The sequence below is a fragment of the Acipenser ruthenus genome, unplaced genomic scaffold, assembly GCF_902713425.1.
Source record: "Acipenser ruthenus unplaced genomic scaffold, fAciRut3.2 maternal haplotype, whole genome shotgun sequence".
Lineage (NCBI taxonomy): Eukaryota > Metazoa > Chordata > Actinopteri > Acipenseriformes > Acipenseridae > Acipenser > Acipenser ruthenus.
Window position 1 is genome coordinate 4,843 of NW_026707719.1, and position 16,867 is coordinate 21,709.

Sequence of the window (16,867 nt, forward strand, 5' to 3'; positions counted from 1 at the left end):
TTATTTGACTCTCTTCCTGTAAAAATTCACCAAAAATATTTTAGAATTTTTTTTTTTTTTTTTTACAGTAGCATCTTAGAAATGGTGGGGAACATTATGAAGTACTTCAGAAACCATACAAACGTATTGCTTCCCCCCAATATTTAGCGTTTTTCTTAAATATAAAGTATTTTTATCAAGTATTCTGGTTAGAATAACACGTTTTTATCCATGGATCTCTATGACCCGACGGACGTTACAATACTTACAATACTTTTCTCCATGACTCACTAAAGTAAATGTAATTCTCTCCGGGAGTTTAAATATCGTTACATTTTCTTTGCACACAGTACAGCAGCTACGTTTCATTTCTATTCAGAGATTACGTTTAAATCGTCTGATTTAGCGTCCTCCTCCACACGAAGCTAGAGCCATAAGGTTTCTAGTAAAAACACAAAACAAATGCTAAGTTAATTATGCATATTTTTTGTTTTTCTGAAAACAAGACTATCAATTTCTCAAATTAAAAAAAAAACACACACACGAACGAGACAAAATGAGAAGTCCACCGCAAAATTTCCGAGTTAAAAAAATGTACAAGACCCAGTGTATTGCATATGATAAATATTCGCGTATTAATTTCTTAATGGTGGAAAAATAATACACATTAAATTAAAAAAAGATTAAAAGACCAAAAACAAAGTACGTACCAAATTTGATGGGAACTTCCGTGTATTAAAAGTCGTTTAACCCTGCGCTAGCAAGCACAGAGCGCTGCGTAACACGTTTTATCCGCATACCTGAAAATAACTACACCTGTACAGTTTCGATTTGACTCGGAACAGTAAAAACTGAATGGGCGAGTCTGACGCATGCGCACTACACCTAATTTGTTTCTGAAGTAACTAGTACTGCTGGAAAGAAAGCCAAACAAGCTGAAGTCTGCTGGCAGAAGGATTCGCACGTTGAGTGAGCTTTTTTTTGGGGAGGAGGGAGTGGGGCTGTATAAATTAAATTGTCTCTACACACGTGTAGAAAACTGCACCGCCTGGCCGAGACTGGAGGATTCCTGACGTCATGTGGCTGCTGCTGCGTGAGAGTGACGCGCTTGACACACACCTTATTGTATGAGATGGAAAGCCCTTTTGACATTTGTCATCAGTTTCTGGTATCAAAAGGAATCAACTTCTATTTTGGATTTCAACTGTTCTGTCTTTGATATCAAGCAATGGTTCCTATCCAAAACAGAACTGTTCATAAAAATAAAAAAAAATCTTGATATCCAAAAATAGTGCCTTCGTTTTTGCTATCAGAAATACAATTTTTGCTATCAACACTGGAGGGCACTACTTTAATGAGGAGGATACTGTTTGCAAAGTCCATCATTAACTAGGTCAACTGCCCGGAACCCGCAAACCACGAAGCGCGCAGTTTACCTGAACCCTTTGATGGATTCATCACTATCACATTTGATAAGATGCAGTCTCGCTGGTCAGGAGTGTTTCTCCTGTGCACCTTCCTCTATGGTAAGCTCAAAAGATTTATAACTGTTATTTCTTGGGGCAGTGTTTCACAGAAGACAGCCTGTTATATTTGCATGCATCTCGAGCACCGCTTATCCCATTGTCATGGTATTGTTTAGCAAAAGGTATTGAGAATCTCAGATTGTGTCGATACGAGGGGGGGGGGGGTCTGTCCGTTTGTCGATATGTCGTGCATATAGCTGGTGAATCGCTTATTAATCGGTGATTAAACATGTCATTACTAATTTGTATTCTATACTATTTTGTACACACTGATATCTATCTATCTATCTATCTCTATGTAGCGCCACCTATTGGCTATACCCGACCACGCCACCCCCTTTTAATATATAGGAGAGGGGGAATCCCAAAAGAACCCTTCAAATAAATGAAAGTACAGAGGTCGGTACAGTTTAAAATCAAGGTTTATTATAAAATGGGGAAAGTCCCAAATTTTATAGGACACAGATAAAAACAAAACAATTATACCAAGTAATAATCAACAAATCAATGATACTTACTCATAAAAATACAAACAAATAATATGCAATTGTAAAAGTGCCAGCAAGTAGGATGTAATTGCGGTGAAGGCAGCCCACCACCAAAAGACAGGAGGATAGCCAATAAACACCGGAAAACACTGGAAAAACTGTGGAAATGGTTCAAATAAGTCTTTAATCTTGATTTTAAAATATTGACCGACGCAGCATCTGTAATAGAGACGGACAAAGAGTTCCACAGTCTGGGGGCATTATAACTAAACACACTTTCTCTTCTCCTTTTCAGTTTTACCATTGGGAAGCACTTTATGTTTTTGTATCAGGGGTGTTTTATTGGGTTTTATCAATTAAAACCGAAAATCAGAAGCCCTATTTATATGTCAGTATTAAGATTTTAAAATCAATTCTAGGGCAGCAGTGTGGAGTAGTGGTTAGGGCACTGGACTCTTGACCAGAGGGTTGTGGGTTCAATCCCCAGTGGAGGACACTGCTGTTGTACCCTTGAGCAAGGTACTTTACCTAGATTGCTCCAGTAAAAACCCAACTGTATAAATGGGCAATTGTATATAAAAATAATGTGATAACTGTATAATGTGAAATAATGTATAATGTGATATCTTGTAACAATTGTAAGTCGCCCTGGATAAGGGCGTCTGCTAAGAAATGAATAATAATAAAACGCACTGGAAGCCAGTGCAGTGAGGCCAGCACAGGAGTTATGAGCCCATTTCATGGTCATCAACTTTTTAAAATCCGTCTTCAATTTGTGTCGAACATGGCAGCCTAGATATAATGCACATGCACTTTATTTAAAAAGAAAAAGGTTGGTTAGCAAATACCTTTAGCTGAGGGCGTGGGTTGAAAGCAGAGACACTGGAGAGTGGTCAGTCCACCCATTCCTCTGTTTGTTACGTTTACATTGCTCCATATACCTGGAGAACCGCTGATCCCATTGTCATGAAACTTGGCACGAACGTTACTTAGCAGAAGAGAGTACAGTGGTTACTGATCACCACTGTACTCTCTATGAAACTTTAGTGTGGCTCAGTCTGCTTTGTTACAGACATGTAACTTTACCTGTGCACTAAGATGATGTGGCAACTTTTAAACTTCCTAAACTGAGATCTAATCTGGGCCGGCGTGCCTTTCTATATCAGGCATCTCATCTCTGAAATTCATTGCTTTTAAACTTAAAAACAACCTCTTCACAATAACTTTTTAAAATCACTCAGAAATATTTATTATAAATCAGAGCAGGGTTGCAAAATCCTGTAAATCGTGTAAATTGGAATTGTTTTTACTTTGTTTTTATTTGTATGAATGTTGTTATGGTTGTTTTAACTGTTTGTGTCCTGTTTGATGGATTGGTCTCTTTTTGCCGTTGGTTTTTATAATGTTGTTTTCTTGCTGCCCTCTCCTGCCAGCACCCTCTTGTAATGAGATGTACATCCCAAGGGTTCTATCCTGGTTAAATAAATACATTGGAATTGAGAGTATCAGATTTTTGGAGTATAGGGATGTGTGTGACTGTGTGTGACTCTCTCTCTCTCCCTCCCTCCCTCCCTCCCTCCTCTAGGTCCTGAAACTTCAGCTGCGCAGTCCGGAGTACAGCAGCTGAAAGGTGTTGAGGGCGGGCGGTTCACGTTCCCTGTCGACATCCCAAACCTCCGCCCGGAGTCGGATGTCATCTGGAAACATGGCTCTGAGAACCCAGAGTGGTCGATTGCAAGAATTCACGGGGGGAAGATTGAGGCTGTGTACGAGGACAGATTTAAAAGCCGTCTGCAGGTGGACAGTAGCGGCTCTCTACAGATTAATAACTTAGAGTCGGAAGATGCCGGCTTTTACCAAGTGGACGTGGCGCCGGGGGTTTCTTTTAAAAGGATGTTTTACTTGTCCGTTTACAGTGAGTACGACTGACTGGGTCATTTAATCAGCTGCATTTAAAGTGCTTCTAAAATCAGACCTCATGAACCCAAAAGAGAGAAATTGCCCGAAGTTCTTATGACTACAAGACACCAGGGTGATGTCTTAAAAGAGGTCACTTCGGCCTATATTCACAAACGGTTTAACACAGATTCGCCATTACCAACACTTTATCTAAAAGGAACGCAATACAAATGAAAGTTAAAATGCAATAAGTGCTTATGGTTTATTTTATAGATGCTGTGTATGAGTCAGTAACTCTTTATTATTATTTATTTCTTATCAGACGCCCTTATCCAGGGCGACTTACAATTGTTACAAGATATCACATTATTTTTACCTACAATTACCCATTTATACAGTTGGGTTTTTACTGGAGCAATCTAGGCAAAGTACCTTGCTCAAGGGTACAGCAGCAGTGTCCCCCACCTGGGATTGAACCCACGACCCTCCGGTCAAGAGTCCGGAGCCTTAACCACTACTCCACACAGCTTGCGTGGGCGTTTATAAACTTCAGAAATAAAGAATGCTAACACCGAATTTGTGGAAAACGCTTGTGAATATAGGCCACAGTGTGCAATTACTTAAGAAATTATTAAATTGCATGTTCTTTTGAGTTCTCATTTAAACAGAAATACTGTTCATTTCTTTGTTGTTTTTGACATAAATGGGAGATTTAGGCAGTGGACAAACATGCAGATACAAAATTTGCATCAGTTTCACATCACTGCAGCAGTTTATTAAGAAATTCAATAGAGCGATCTCATTTATAGATGTAAATATATATTTTGAATATAAACAATAACAAGTAGTTGTCATGCCGTCAAACACCTATAAATACCTCCAATGTTTTGATTCAAACACAGGCTCCCTTGAGAAAGATTTGTACAGCATATCGAAACGTTGGGCAGCTGGCTCTTTGAGCTAATATATTATATATATATATATATATATATATACACACACAGTGGCTCTCAAAAGTATTCACCCCCCCTTGGACTTTTCCACATTTTATTGTGTTACAACATGGAATCAAAATTGATTTAATTAGGAGTTTTTGCCACTGATCAACACAAAGAAAGTCTGTAATGTCAAAGTGAAAAATAACATCTACAAATTGTTCTAAATTAATTACAAATACAAAACAGAAAATAATTGATTGCATAAGTATTCACCCCTTGAGTCAATATTTTGTAGAGGCACCTTTGGCAGCAATTACAGCCATGAGTCTATTTGGATAAGTCTCTGCACCAGAGCTTATTTAGGTGTGTCATAGCAAATGAAATCTACAAATTAATTTAGAACAATTACAAATATAAAACAGAAAATAATTGATTGCTTAAGTATTCACTTCCTTTGCTATGACACACCTAAATAAGCTCTGGTGCAGAGACTTATCCAAATAGACTCATGGCTGTAATTGCTGCCAAAGGTGCCTCTACAAAATATTGACTCAAGGGGTGAATACTTATGCAATCAATTATTTTCTGTTTTGTATTTGTAATTAATTTAGAACAATTTGTAGATGTTATTTTTCACTTTGACATTACAGACTTTCTTTGTGTTGATCAGTGGCAAAAACTCCTAATTAAATCCATTTTGATTCCATGTTGTAACACAATAAAATGTGGAAAAGTCCAAGGGGGGGGGGTGAATACTTTTGAGAGCCACTGTGTATATATATATATATATATTATACATATACACACACACACACACATACACATACACACATATATAAAACACAATTACCCAACTCACAACACTTTCATTAACTGAAACATACAGAATGCAGAAGTACTGAAGGAAACTTAATAAGTGTATTTAATGTAAATGTCTTCAGTATACATTCAATGACAAACATTTCCACAAGAAGTCTCTCTGTGTCTTAAACGTAAATCTAGACTTCTAAAAAGCTGCTGGCATTCAGTTCATTAAAAGTTTCTTTTAGTATTTTGAAATTGATCAGTGTGACAAGCTGGCTTTAGTGGTTATGTCAGACCAGAAAGGAGTACACAGACAGACAGTAGTTGCAGTGAATCTGAGACGCTGCGGCGCTCAGTGTTTTATTAACACACAGAAAATAAAAATGTTGAACAAAACAGAAGACAGGACACGACACTTTACGCCAAAATAAACAGACAAACAAAACAGACTAACACTAAACAAACGGTGGACGGACAGACACACAAACAAACACGGTGAGTCTATAAAAAACAAGTATCGCGCTGGTCCTACCAGCATGCAATAGCAATTATTATCTCTTTAGTTCTCCTCCTCTCTCTCCCGTTCACTACTCACCGAACACACAACCCCGAGTGAGTGAAACGTGCATCTATATATACTGTTGTGTCGGGATTCAATTACTAATGAATTATTCACTTGAATCCCAGCACGTGAACTAATTCTGTGCAACCCCGTGCTCACATATTAAATACTTTAAATGCACGTGAAGTGAAGTGCAATCCCTGTGCCTAAATACAATTATACATTTTAAATAACTTGTGCTGCACACACCCATTTATATCCCGTGCAGCCATATCTATACACCAACATTAACACACTACATGCAACATATAACACACACATGCACACAGGGGCGGGGCACATTGCCACATTGCCAATGGGCATTAATTAGTTATTGAAAAATACTTCTAGTCATTTGTCATGTACTTTGAATGCACTGAAGACACTATAAATATATATTTTTGCCCCCCAATATACTGCATTGTATTTATATTCTTTGAGGGACTGAAAGGTGCTGAATAACACACGTTCTTTTCGTTTCTCTCTCCGCAGAAACTGTGTCAGCGCCTGAAGTAAAAAGATTCAACGAATCAGGAAAGCTGTTTATAAGGGCCTGTGTTTTACAGTGCTCTGTGGAAAATGACAAAGACGTCAGTTTGTATTGGCTTAGAGACGGGCTTGTCCTGAACCAGCTGAGCTCACCTCGAGAAAAAACACTGGAGCTTCTGCAAGAAACACAAGGCGATGACGTTAACTATACCTGTGTGGCCAGCAACAGCGTCAGCAATCAGACAATCTCTGTCACTCCATTTGAATACTGCCCAGGTATTGCAAAAAACAAACAAAAAATGATTCCTAAAGAAATCGTACGAGGTTTATTAACTATAACCCTAGAATAGAATTTTGTCAGACTTCACTCATTTCTCCGTATATCCGGACCACCACTAATCCGATTGTCTTGAAACCTGGTATTAGCATTATTTAGGTAAATTACTGAGAATACCAGGTGGGAGGGATATAGGGGTGTGTCTTGCATATAGCTGGAGAATCGCTTAGTGTTGTGATTAAACATTGCTACTTCACATTCGGTACTATTCTGTACAATGTTGATTCAAATCAGGGTCGTCAAATTTCTCATCATGCTGATTTTAAATTCAAATCTGTGCCGAACACGGTAACCTAAATATAACGCATGCGCACTTTATTATTTAGAAAAGTTTGCTTAGCAAATACCTTTTAGTTGAGGATGTGGGTTGAAAGCAAAGTAATTGGCGAGTGGTCTGTCCACCCATTCCCCTGTTTGTTACGTTACATTGATCCATATATCTGGATCGCCGCTCAGCCCAATGTCATGAAACTTGGTATTAACATTACTTAGCTGAAGTTATTGAGAATATCAAATACTGTGCACTTTATTAAAAAAAAGGTTGGTTAGCAAATTCATTTAGTTGAGGATGTGGGGTAAAGTCAGAGACATTCGTGTGGGTGTGATTATTTAGTATATACGGATGAATTATACATGGCGATGAATGTTCGTGTTTTTTTTTTTTTCATAACCACACGGGCTGTCTCTAGCTTTTTCATCACATGTGGGTTTTTTTTATCATCATCAGCCACAAATGGAACAGAGCTCTGCGATTGACCTACATAATTGCAGTATTCACCCCACATTTAGACCTTTCATTATTATTAAAAGAAAATTAAAATATAAAACTATGGAGATTGAAACTCAGGGGGACTGTCTGAATCGTGTTTGGTGTTGCTGTATAATATATAAAACTATGGAGATTGAAACTCAGGGAGGCTGTTTGAATCGTGTTTGGTGTTGCTGTATAATATATAAAACTATGGAGATTGAAACTCAGGGGGACTGTCTGAATCGTGTTTGGTGTTGCTGTATAATATATAAAACTATGGAGATTGAAACTCAGGGGGACTGTCTGAATCGTGTTTGGTGTTGCTGTATAATATATAAAACTATGGAGATTGAAACTCAGGGGGACTGTCTGAATCGTGTTTGGTGTTGCTGTATAATATATAAAACTATGGAGATTGAAACTCAGGGAGGCTGTTTGAATCGTGTTTGGTGTTGCTGTATAATATATAAAACTATGGAGATTGAAACTCAGGGGGACTGTCTGAATCGTGTTTGGTGTTGCTGTATAATATATAAAACTATGGAGATTGAAACTCAGGGGGACTGTCTGATATCTAATACACACATTTCTTTTTTATACTCAGAAAGCAAGCTCCACACTGAGCTCATCCTGAGGGTGCTGGTGTTCATAGTGCTGACTGGAGTCGCAGTCTGTGTGTGGGTCTGGAGGAAGAGAAATGCTCAGGATGGGTGCAAGCAAAGGCTGCGGAGCAGCGCTTGAAGGGGGGGGGGGGGGACACAGATTTTCTCCATATAGTAGCCGACTATCACCATATTTAAGGTAGTACGGCTGGATTACATTATTAGATGGTCAATTCTGGTTTAAGTTTATTTTAACAATTCCTGCTTTGAAATAGTATGTTGTGTTGTTTTATGTTGAATTTGTTACATTTGTATTTAACCAAAAATATGGTAAATTAAATCTTAAATAACTTACCTAGTGGAAAGTTAACATAAAAACGAGTATTTTAAATGGGAAATTTGTATAATATCGTAGAGAGGTTACTCACTATATTACATAACATTTGGAACACGACAGAATGAAAGTGAAAACGCTTTCTAAAGAAATCCTGTTTGTTTGTATTTCTCTGTGCAAATTCCGATGCAATTGAGGTCATATCTGTCAGGCGAGGGGTTCCTTATGGCTGTACCCACACATCAAGCCGTTAAATCTGTTCTGTGTCATTTTTGTAAATATTTTTTTATGTGCTGAAGAGATGAAAAGCACCTTTCTGCTGTGCTGTGGTCTCTGGTATTGTGCAATACAAGAGGAGCAGTTTGTGAACTTCTGGAAGTAATTTTCTAGCCACTGGCACTACCGTCATTGCATTAGAGATGCCTATGGGACACATTCAGATGTGTGCATTTATAGGACAGATATGCTTGTTGTGTATAAGAATCTACACAGCCTGGACACTTTATTAGGATCTGCCCCCGATATCTGGTCACCATTTGCGCTGAGCACAGTCTCATATATACAACCTTCCAGAGAATACAATTTTAACATAAAATGATGTAAAATCCTTGTACCCAAGTGTCCCTCGTAAAGAAACTTTAGAAGCTTGTCAAAAAGCACTAGATGATAGACTAGATAAATCAATACCAACAGCAGAGGTGCTGAACATGATCAACGTAGTTTTAAAAAACAGTTATTTTACATTTGTTAATAAGAATTACAAACAAAACGATGGTACAGCAATAGGATCTAAGTTAGGAATGCATTTTGCCAGTACATACATGGGGAAATGGGAAGAACAATTACTTAGAAAATCGGAAAGAGAACCTTTAGAATACATTCGGTTTGTAGATGATATTTTTGGGGTTTGGACACATGGAGAAGAATCTCTTTTCCCGTTTCATAAAATGGCAAATTAAATACACAGTAATATTAAGGTGGACCTTTGATGGACAAGGAAAGAAATAGAATTTTTAGATACCATAGTAAAACTTGAAGAAGGTTCAATTGAGACTGACCTCTTCTGTAAACCTACTGACATGCACCAGTATTTACACATGTCCTCTGCACATCCGATACACACTAAAAGGGCAATCCCAAAGGGTCTAGGAATAAGAATACGAAGAATATGCTCTAAAGAAAGTGACTATGTAAAACAAAGAAATGTATTAAAAACAAATCTTAAAAAGAGAGGATACAAAGAAAGAATTATAGAGATGGAGTTAAGAAAAGTGGATAAACTAAAAAGAGATGATCTACTAGATTATAAAAATAGAGATAAAAAGGTCAAAAGAGTCCCATTAATAATGACTTACTCTAAACTTTTGCCCAATATTTCTAAAATAGTTTGGAAACACTTGCGGATTCTACATAATTCAGAAAAATTAAAAAAATATTTCTTAAGGCCCCATTTGTAGCATTCAAAAGAGAAGCTAATTTAGGTGATAAAACTGGCTCTACCCAGCAATGGGTATTGCCAGCGCAAAAACAAGGGGTTGCAGTCCCGAAATAATAATTCCAAAAACACAAACACAGACACGTCTCTGGACAGTGCGTGCTCGGGTGCAGGTGCGGTGCTGGATACAGTGATGCCGGTTAAGTGCAGGTGCAGTGAAGTCCGGGTGAATCGCTGGCCTCAGGCTGCAGCTCCCAGATCCGTCTAATCAGTCGTACTAGGGCGGGAACTCCTGGTACCGTGACGCCATCCCTTTCCTGAATGGCCGGCTTCCGACTGCCCCCGGAATGAACTGCAGAAACATTCAGTACGGGGCACGCAATTCCTGCTGTACAGTGCTCTCACAGGTCGAGAGGGAGATTGTTGATTCAGATTCATTCGCTCTTTATCACAAGGTGATATTTTAGTTCACAGTAAACATAAAAGAATAATTGACAAAATATGTTCTACGAACATGTGCACCAGTAGATGTAAAGTGTGTAAATACATGGACAAAAGTAAAAATATAATTAAACATAAGAACACCACATATCCACTAAAAACTAATACCTACTGTAAAAATAGCAATGTTGTTTATGGAATAGCCTGTGAAAAATGTGATGAAATCAAATATGTTGGAAAAACTGGAACAACTTTATATAAAATAATTCAGAACCACCTTTCATTAATTAGAAATGAAAAAAATGGGACATGACATAAATGATGTAAAGTTTGTAGTATTAGAACAGCTAAAATTAGACAATGCGACATATAGAAGAATAAAAGAAAGTAAATGGATAAATAGACTGAACACGATTATGCCAGCGGGACTCAACAGAAAAGAATGAACTAATTAACTTCAATAAATATATAACATTTAAATAAATAAACAAAATTCATTCAAAAGTTGTGCATGCTGATGCGCTGGGGAGGCCAAATCTAGACTGATCCTCAGAGCCAGCATTGCATGATATAATAAAAATATAAGTTTATATAAAGTAATGTTAATTAGAATTAATACAGATTCAAAGATAGAAGTAGAGATGATGTCACAATACATATAACACCATTACATCATGTAAGAATAAATCATGGATTTGAATGTAAACAATAATAAGTAGTTGTCATGCTGTCAAAAACCTATAAATACCTCCAATGTTTTGATTCAACACAGGCTCCCTTGAGAAAGATATGTACAACATATCGAAACGTTGGGCAGCTGGCTCTTTGAGCTAATATATATATATATATATATATATATATATATATAGAGAGAGAGAGAGAGAGAGAGAGAGAGAGAGAGAGAGAGAGAGAGAGAGAGAGAGAGAGAGAAAAAAAGGCATTTGTGCACTACAATATTGACGAGGTGCTGACCAGTATAAGGTAATTACATGCAACAAGCAGTGAAGTCTCTACTGAAAAACAAGTGTTCAGAATTCTTTCAGCCAGTCTACCAGTTTAAACGGCTTCCCGAAAAGCTTTCGTAGAGACATTCACATTGAACCCGATGAAGACACGCTGGTGTCGAAGCGCGTTGTTTATTACAATCATGGTTTTAAATTAATAAAGATACATTTTATTAAGGAAATAAATGAGCAGGAGTTAAATAATTAATCCTTTTAAACTGGTAGTCTGGCTGAAAAAATTCTGAACTTTTGTTTTTCAGTAGAGACTTCACTTCTTGTTGCATATATATATATATATATATATATATATATATATATATATATATATATATATATATATATATATATATATATATATAGGCTGGGTGGTCCACTGGCTCAGCCACTGACTCATTGTGTGACCCTGAGCAAGTCACTTAACCTCCTTGTGTCTTTCGGGTGAGACGTAGTTGTAAGTGACTGCAGCTGATGCAAAGTTCACACACCCTAGTCTCTGTAAGTCGCCTTGGATAAAGGCGTCTGCTAAATAAACCAATAATAATAATAATAATAATAATAATAATAATAATAATAATAATAGCATGACTAGGAGACTCTTCATACAGAGAGTGGAAGGGGATGGAATGGGTTACCTTGTCATGTTGCTGAAGGAGACTCTTCTTCACACAGAGAGTGGGGAGGGGATGGAATGGGTTACCTAGTCATGTTGCTGAAGGAGACTCTTCTTCACACAGAGAATGGTGAAGGGATGGAATGGGTTACCTAGTCATGTTGCTGAAGGAGACTCTTCTTCACACAGAGAATGGTGAGGGGATGGAATGGGTTACCTAGTCATGTTGTTGAAGGAGACTCTTCTTCACACAGAGAGTGGGGAGGGGATGGAATGGGTTACCTAGTCATGTTGCTGAAGGAGACTCTTCTTCACACAGAGAGTGGTGAGGGGATGGAATGGGTTACCTAGTCATGTTGTTGAAGGAGACTCTTCTTCACACAGAGAGTGGGGAGGGGATGGAATGGGTTACCTAGTCATGTTGCTGAAGGAGACTCTTCTTCACACAGAGAGTGGTGAGGGGATGGAATGGGCTACCTAGTCATGTTGCTGAAGGAGACCAAACTCCTCCCCACCCGGGGAGCTCTTGACCAATTGTGCGCCCCCCGGGAACTCATCCATGGTCAGCAGTGGCATGGCCTGGATTTGAACTGGCGATTTCAAGGCTATAGGGCACAGCCTACACTCCGGGCGGAGCGCCTTTAACGGATGCACCACTTGGGAGCCCCAGAATTTTGAATACCTGAATCAGATCCCTGCGTAGTCTCCTTTGCTAAAGACCAAACAGATTTAGTTTTGTTAGCCTGTCTTCGTACGACATGCTTTTCAGACCAGGAATAATTCTGGTCACTCTTCTTTGCACTCTTTCTAGAACAGCAATGTATTTTTTGTAGCAGGGCGACCAAAACTGAACACAGAATTCTAGGTGAGGTCTTACTAATGCATTATATAGTTGTAACAGTATAAAAACCAGGTCAAGACTACATGGTTGAAAATAAAGGGGATATAGACAGAGGGAAGGAGACATTTCTTCACACAGAGAGTAATGAGGGTATGGAATATGTTACTTAGTTACTGTGTGTTGTTGAGACTGAATCACTTGGATCCTTTAAGACCCAACAACAAACTTTTGTGATCAATTGCCTATCATAAAACCGGACGTAGATGGTATGAATGGCTCTCTTGTTCATAAATTTACACATGTTCTTAAGTTTCCAAGACTGGTCTGATAAGTTATTTCTTACCTTATCACAAAAAGAAAAATAAATATTTACCAAATACTTTAAACTCAACGTTAAAGGCTGTCATGGGGCATGGCTTTTGTCAGCCTGCCTTTATAAGTCAGTAGTGGGCAGCCTTCTCTGTGCAGATCCTGTTCACAACTCTACGACAATGAAGATCCTACTCCTGTTTGCAGTTTGCCTTGCAACAGCCTCAGCTCGAGTATTTACTCGCTGTGAGCTGGTCAAAATGCTAAAAAACGCTGGGCTGGATGGATATCGCGGACACAGTCTTGGAAACTGTGAGTATGGGTTTCAAGAATCTTCTTAAGCCAATACCTTCAATTCACCTCTGTAAATAATAACTGCAGAGTGGGATTCGGTGATGCAGTGGCCACGACCCGGGTTTAATTCTCTTTAGACACCAGGTTGAGATGGGTTCAGATGGTCTTAGCAGTAGCCTACCTCCTGGCGAATGGATTTTCTTCACTTTTACAAACAGAAACAGTATAGGATGCAAATGAAGCTGTTGTGTGGTGTGTGCGTGTGCAGAACGGCTGTGTTTCTTGGAATAACTCTTTCTTGTTTCCGATGTTTATTCACAGTTGGGTTGTAAGTTCCAGATGTTTTTAGCTCACTCACTTCTTACAGCTTTTTTTTTTTTTCTAAGCAATAACAAAATGAAACATCTATAGTATTTTACTATATAAATGCAGTGACCAATTGAAACATCAACAAGCATTCAGTAATATTCTTTTTATGGATTTTATTTGTACAATGATTTGTTCGTTACCCTGAACTCCGCTATGTAATATTCGTGTAATAATCACACAGTACCTGAAGGTTAAACACATCTGTATAAAATTTAGTTAACTGTTCTTGCATTACAACAATGCATACACCCATGATGTAGTATGGTTAAGTAAAAGCAAACTGGCAGTTGTACTGTTCGTTATCTTTTTACATTGATAAATATTTTGTTCCCCTTTAGTTGGCTCATTTCAAACTACATATATACTCGCTTTAAAAATCTTGTATGTTGAAACCATTCTATTGCTACACTGTATTTTGCTTTTCAGGGGTGTGTTTGGCATACTATGAAAGTGGCTACAACACAGCCGCTGTGAATCGCAACACTGACGGCAGCACCGATTATGGCATTTTCCAGATCAACAGTCGCTGGTGGTGCTCCAATGGTGTAACTTCTTCCTCCAACGCCTGCCACATCTCATGCAGCAGTAAGTGACACGAGTACTGGCCGTGTTTGGATTGGGTGCAGCAAACTCAAAAACAGCAGAGCAGATTAGAAGACTTGACAACGGGGGTGCCACATGTAATGAAATCTCCCCTTGATCCAGGAAGCAGGAAAAAACAAAGTACACAGAAAGAGTACTTGGAACTGCAAACACAAGTCAAAAAGGAAGTCAGAAAGGCCAAGAGAGAGATAGAAATCAATATTGCTAAGGGGGCTAAAACCAATTCCAAAATGTTTATCCAATATTATAACAGCAAGAGAACATTCAAAGAGGAGGTTAAATGTCTAAGAGACACAAATGGCAAAATCATAGATGAAGAAAAAAAAAATAGCAAATATATTAAACGATTACTTTTCACAGGTTGCCCCACATGTCGACCTGTTCCTATCCAGTTTTAAATAACTTTAGCATAACAGAGGCAGAAGTGTTAAAGGGACTAGGAGCTCTTAAAATAAACAAATCCCCTGGACCCGATGAGATCCTCCCAATAGTACTCAAAGAAATTAAAGAAGTTATTTACAAACCGCTAACCAAGATCATGCAACAGTCTCTTGGCACAGGGGTTGTACCGACAGACTGGAAAATTGCAAACGTAATACCGATCCACAAAAAGGGAGACATATTATACATACATACATAAATAGTTGAAAAAAAATTAATCCAGCGCAAGAAAAATGAGTAAATTAGCTTGATCTCACCTAGCATTCAGGAAGCAGTACTGCAGCAAAACCACCTGGGTCTGGAAAAATCCTTCCAACAAACGATTTCCCAATGGAAAGGGAGCTCGGAGAAATGATCCTTTTAAATCCCAGGGTAAAGCAGGAATGGCTTGGTGAGACAATGGCCAGTAATCCACAGCCTGGATACAAAGACTTAAATAAATCTCTATTCAAACACAAAGGTGAATTTCAAACTCCGCTAAAGAAGTTAATTGTAGAATGGATTCCGATTTTTTATATAGATTTCTTTCCTGAGTTTTTTTTTTTTCTTTTTTAGAGCAGCAGATTAGAAAATACTTTTTTCTAACAAACCCACACAGCAACCGCACTCTTCTCTACACAAAAACTGACTCTCTTAAACACTCAGGTGCCTGTAATAAAGAAATTGCCAAATGGCTTAATGAGACAAAGATAATCAATTAGATAGAACCAGGACACTTAAAAACAATTAACAAGATAAATAAGAGAGCAGATTCAGGAATAATGTGTTGTGTATGGAGAACAGAATAGATGAAGATTTCAAATTACATTTCTGGCTTTAATTAAACTTTGATAATGGGAATTGATTTTTATTCTTAATACAGGGAGGGTAAAATGCTACTGACGTCTATCTGGGTAACATCTGTAACATCTGAGTGCTGACTGTATAATCTCATCCAGGGAGATCAAAAAGGGTAACTCTCACCCTAAAAATTCTCTCCCTTATCCTCTGTACCCTCCCTCTGTTCCTGGGTTGCTCAGGAAGGTTAGGAGCCTGCATTCTCCTATGCTATGCTATGACTGGTGGCATAATGCTCTTTCCTATATCAGCTGCCTTTTTATTTGAGATCGCTCTCAATTTCTGGACCCTTTTAGGGCCGACACGGCTGTTTTTCCTGCTTCATGAATCTCATTTTAATATCACAGACTTTGTTTACAAATGAGCCCCACCTGCAATTTGCATATGCATATAATTAAGGCTTGACACGCTTTAAAATGCATGGCTAATGAGCGTCAGAGCGCATTTTGCCGGTGCTAACACAACCTTAACCAGCAAAAAGTGTCATGATACATACAAGGGGAATTTTAAGGCCGGTGTAAACTCGGCACTATGGTCTTATGGTCAAATTCAGAGGGCTATCTAAATTCCTTTAGTCTTCTACTGCAGTAATGAGTTGAAAACATGCTCACACTTTCAGAGAGTAAGTCACACAAACTTGTAGCCAACATCTAAATGAGAAACCTACTTGTGTTGTGAGGCTGAGACATTTTAAAGGCTGTCACCTTAGCAGAAAACTTTCTTCAGTTGTGAAATGGTGCTTATGCTGTGCTTTGTTCCTCTTATTTTTTTTTTTTTTTAGAACTTCTGACAAGTGACATTTCTGATGACATTGAATGTGCTAAGAGGGTTGTACGAGATCCAAATGGAATTGGTGCTTGGTGAGTCTCTAATATTTCTGTACTACAAAAGCTTGAAACAACAAAGCTATATATATATATATAAAGCTATATATA

The 16,867-nt window shown here is 38.2% G+C and overlaps 1 protein-coding gene across 2 annotated transcripts; it reads left to right on the forward strand.

Moving 5' to 3' along the window:
- The first annotated feature begins 1,133 nt into the window (after positions 1 to 1,133).
- Positions 1,134 to 16,796, forward strand: LOC117402139 (SLAM family member 8-like). Of its 2 annotated transcripts, XM_059019302.1 has the most exons (5): positions 1,134 to 1,505; positions 3,579 to 3,908; positions 6,728 to 7,000; positions 14,478 to 14,636; positions 16,714 to 16,796. In XM_059019302.1, the coding sequence occupies exons 1-5, from the start codon at positions 1,457 to 1,459 to the stop codon at positions 16,794 to 16,796; spliced, it is 894 nt and encodes a 297-aa protein (XP_058875285.1). In that variant the 5' UTR covers positions 1,134 to 1,456. The 2 variants fall into 2 exon arrangements, with proteins under 2 accessions (XP_058875285.1, XP_058875286.1); XM_059019303.1 differs by lacking the exons at positions 14,478 to 14,636; positions 16,714 to 16,796 and adding an exon at positions 8,417 to 10,603.
- Positions 16,797 to 16,867: the final 71 nt, after the last annotated feature.

Coding starts and splice junctions, on each gene's coding strand:
- LOC117402139 (XM_059019302.1), top strand. CDS start 1,457: ATGCAGTCTCGCTGGTCAGGAGTGTTTCTCCTGTGCACCTTCCTCTAT. Junction 3,909..6,727: donor GTTTTACTTGTCCGTTTACA/GTGAGTACGACT, acceptor CTCTCTCCGCAG/AAACTGTGTCAGCGCCTGAA. Junction 7,001..14,477: donor TCCATTTGAATACTGCCCAG/GTATTGCAAAAA, acceptor TTTGCTTTTCAG/GGGTGTGTTTGGCATACTAT.